Source organism: Adelges cooleyi, unplaced genomic scaffold (assembly GCF_023614345.1).
Source record: "Adelges cooleyi isolate 19-005CV unplaced genomic scaffold, UGA_ACOO_1.1 ACOO_flye_CR_arks_rails_tigmint_CR_PRNA_108, whole genome shotgun sequence".
NCBI classification, from domain to species: Eukaryota; Metazoa; Arthropoda; class Insecta; order Hemiptera; family Adelgidae; genus Adelges; species Adelges cooleyi.
The window spans coordinates 11,632,247-11,634,591 of NW_026095761.1; the positions used below are offsets into that span (position 1 = coordinate 11,632,247).

Sequence of the window (2,345 nt, forward strand, 5' to 3'; positions counted from 1 at the left end):
AATAATACTACAATATAAAATGTTTGTATTGGTCGTGCGTCATTGGATGGCGTTGTTCAGGTTATTATATTTGTGCCTAAAAAACCAACACTGTGTTTTTGATCAGAAATCATGCTGTATTTTTAGTCGAAAATATGTTAGCATAGATAGATCTTTGAATAATTAAACCCATTATTCGATCGTATTACGTCAATACACGAACAATATTTAGTTTTATTATTCATATTAATATGCACAAAAGTCCATAGTATCAACATTTTAAGCAAAAATATTTTGCAAATATATATTGTATTATTTACATTAGGGGTTTTAATTCCCTATAAAACGGAGAATTGTAGAGAGGACGGATTATTCGTTTTTTTTCTGAGTTATAGTTAAACGTATAGTAGATAAACTACAAAAATAATGTATTTCAAACTTACTTTTTTCTTAATAGCCTCTGTTTTGATTGCCAATGTAGTGGGACCAGAAACAGGCGAAAGGAGCGACACCGACATAACGGTAAGCTTATATTGGTCAAAATATTACTTTTGTAATGTCCTTTACAATATTTTTTTTTTTCATAGATTAATGGGTATGGTGCTTTATAAATTATTCAAAATCAACAAATTAACTTTTGACACAAATAAAATTATTAATTATTAATGATCCAAAAATTTGTAAAGGGAAAAAATGTAATTTAATCATGTTTAATAGAATGAATAAATATTGGAATTATTTTTTTTTGCGTTTGTGAGCGTATTCAAATAAACATTTATTGAAACAATGCCGATGTCTAGGTGTATCAGACGATGCGTTTTCGATGACTGTTGTACTAGACTAATGTATATTGTTCTCTGGTTATAAATGCATTTAAAATGTGTAAGCAGTTACTTATGTAACAAATTGTAATAATATTAGTATAATTACATTTTAGGATATGACAATTTCAACCGCGGACCTTGAGAACGAGGTAGTTTTTTTATAACAATAATAAATACTTAATACTAATATATTGGTCAAGTAGTATAGTTAATTAGTGATTAATTAACTAATAAAGTAATTAATAAAATTAAATTTCAGCTTATGCGTAGAATTTTTGTAAACATTTTAAGCAAAAATGAACTACCATATTATGATTACAGTACTATTAATCTGGTAATGTTTCGTGACTACTTGAACGATTCTGAAATGAGTGAATATGTATTAAACAATTGCCGTGTGAGCGGTTCCCTTAACAATTTGACTGGTAAGCAATAACTATAATTAACTTATAATTAAATGTTTTCTTAGTTTCTAGTGGACGTTATGTGCAACATTTTCTAGAGTAAAACATAACTATGTAAAATGCAGCTGTAGTTAGATACGTAAATTGGATTACATTTACCAGTCTAACTTTATGCAGTAGATCATCAGACTATTTATTAGGTGGTGGGTTAGATTGAGGAGAGATGGAAAGGGGATAAAAGCTCACCTTTTTTTATATATTAAACATATTTCTAACAGATAAAAATAATACTTCACTTCATCCTGCTTGTATTAAGGAGTTATCTTTTAATAAAATGTTAATAAAAAAGGCAACGTTTTTGTAAAACTTCGTCGCATACAACATTTTTCTGGGCTGTTGTGCAGAAGCCAGTTTGCAACTGCTCTTATCATTCTAAAAATACATATATAAATTAATAATATTTTTTTTAACTGAAGAAAAATGTTTTTTTTTAGGCCAAATATCACTAGGAGAATTTATACATTTAATAAGAAGTGCAACTAAACTTTCTAAATTTAATACAGTAAATGAATTTACCGAGCCATTGATGCTAAATGAAACACTGAATTGTAACACTGAAGTAGTAATAATTATAGATTAGTCTGCTGCTTGCAATGTTTATAAATATTACATTCAAACCTTCAACGGAATATTATAAAATATATTTAAAATATTAAACTGATGAAATGTATTTATTTATTTGAGTATTACGCCTAACAAGAGTAATGAGTAGAGTGGAAAGTTTTAGGTACTTGCATAATATGGCTGTTAATAGCTGTAGTTCTAGACTTTCGGTGATCATTCCAAAAATGTGTAACATCTGGAATAATAAGAAAGCACGCGAAAGGATATCAAGGATAGGAGTTCAAGACTATCCTTTAATTAGTAGCTTGTATAAAAAAAATACAGACATCATTGTCTTAGCAATTATAAAACAAATTAAAATACCACTATTATTGACTATAGACAAATTAATAATAAATTTCCTATTCTGTAAGAAAAAAATCTTAATAAATAACATCGAATTGATTCTAAGAAATCAGTATATTCTTGTAGTATCAAGTGGGTCCCTGTACCCTCTCCTCCCATTAGTGACATG

At 27.8% G+C, this 2,345-nt stretch overlaps 1 protein-coding gene across 1 annotated transcript; it reads left to right on the plus strand.

Moving 5' to 3' along the window:
* Positions 1 to 369: 369 nt before the first annotated feature.
* On the plus strand, positions 370 to 1,890 carry LOC126841370 (uncharacterized). The gene is made up of 4 exons (XM_050577810.1): positions 370 to 501; positions 917 to 952; positions 1,063 to 1,228; positions 1,702 to 1,890. Exons 1-4 carry the CDS (start codon positions 406 to 408, stop codon positions 1,845 to 1,847), a joined length of 444 nt encoding a protein of 147 aa, XP_050433767.1. The 5' UTR covers positions 370 to 405; the 3' UTR covers positions 1,848 to 1,890.
* Positions 1,891 to 2,345: the final 455 nt, after the last annotated feature.

Bases quoted from the DNA above. Each gene is read 5' to 3' on its own strand.
- LOC126841370 (XM_050577810.1), top strand. From the start codon at position 406: ATGTATTTCAAACTTACTTTTTTCTTAATAGCCTCTGTTTTGATTGCC. The intron at 502-916 runs GTAAGCTTATAT...ATTACATTTTAG, and splicing joins GGAGCGACACCGACATAACG to GATATGACAATTTCAACCGC. The intron at 1,229-1,701 runs GTAAGCAATAAC...GTTTTTTTTTAG, and splicing joins TTCCCTTAACAATTTGACTG to GCCAAATATCACTAGGAGAA.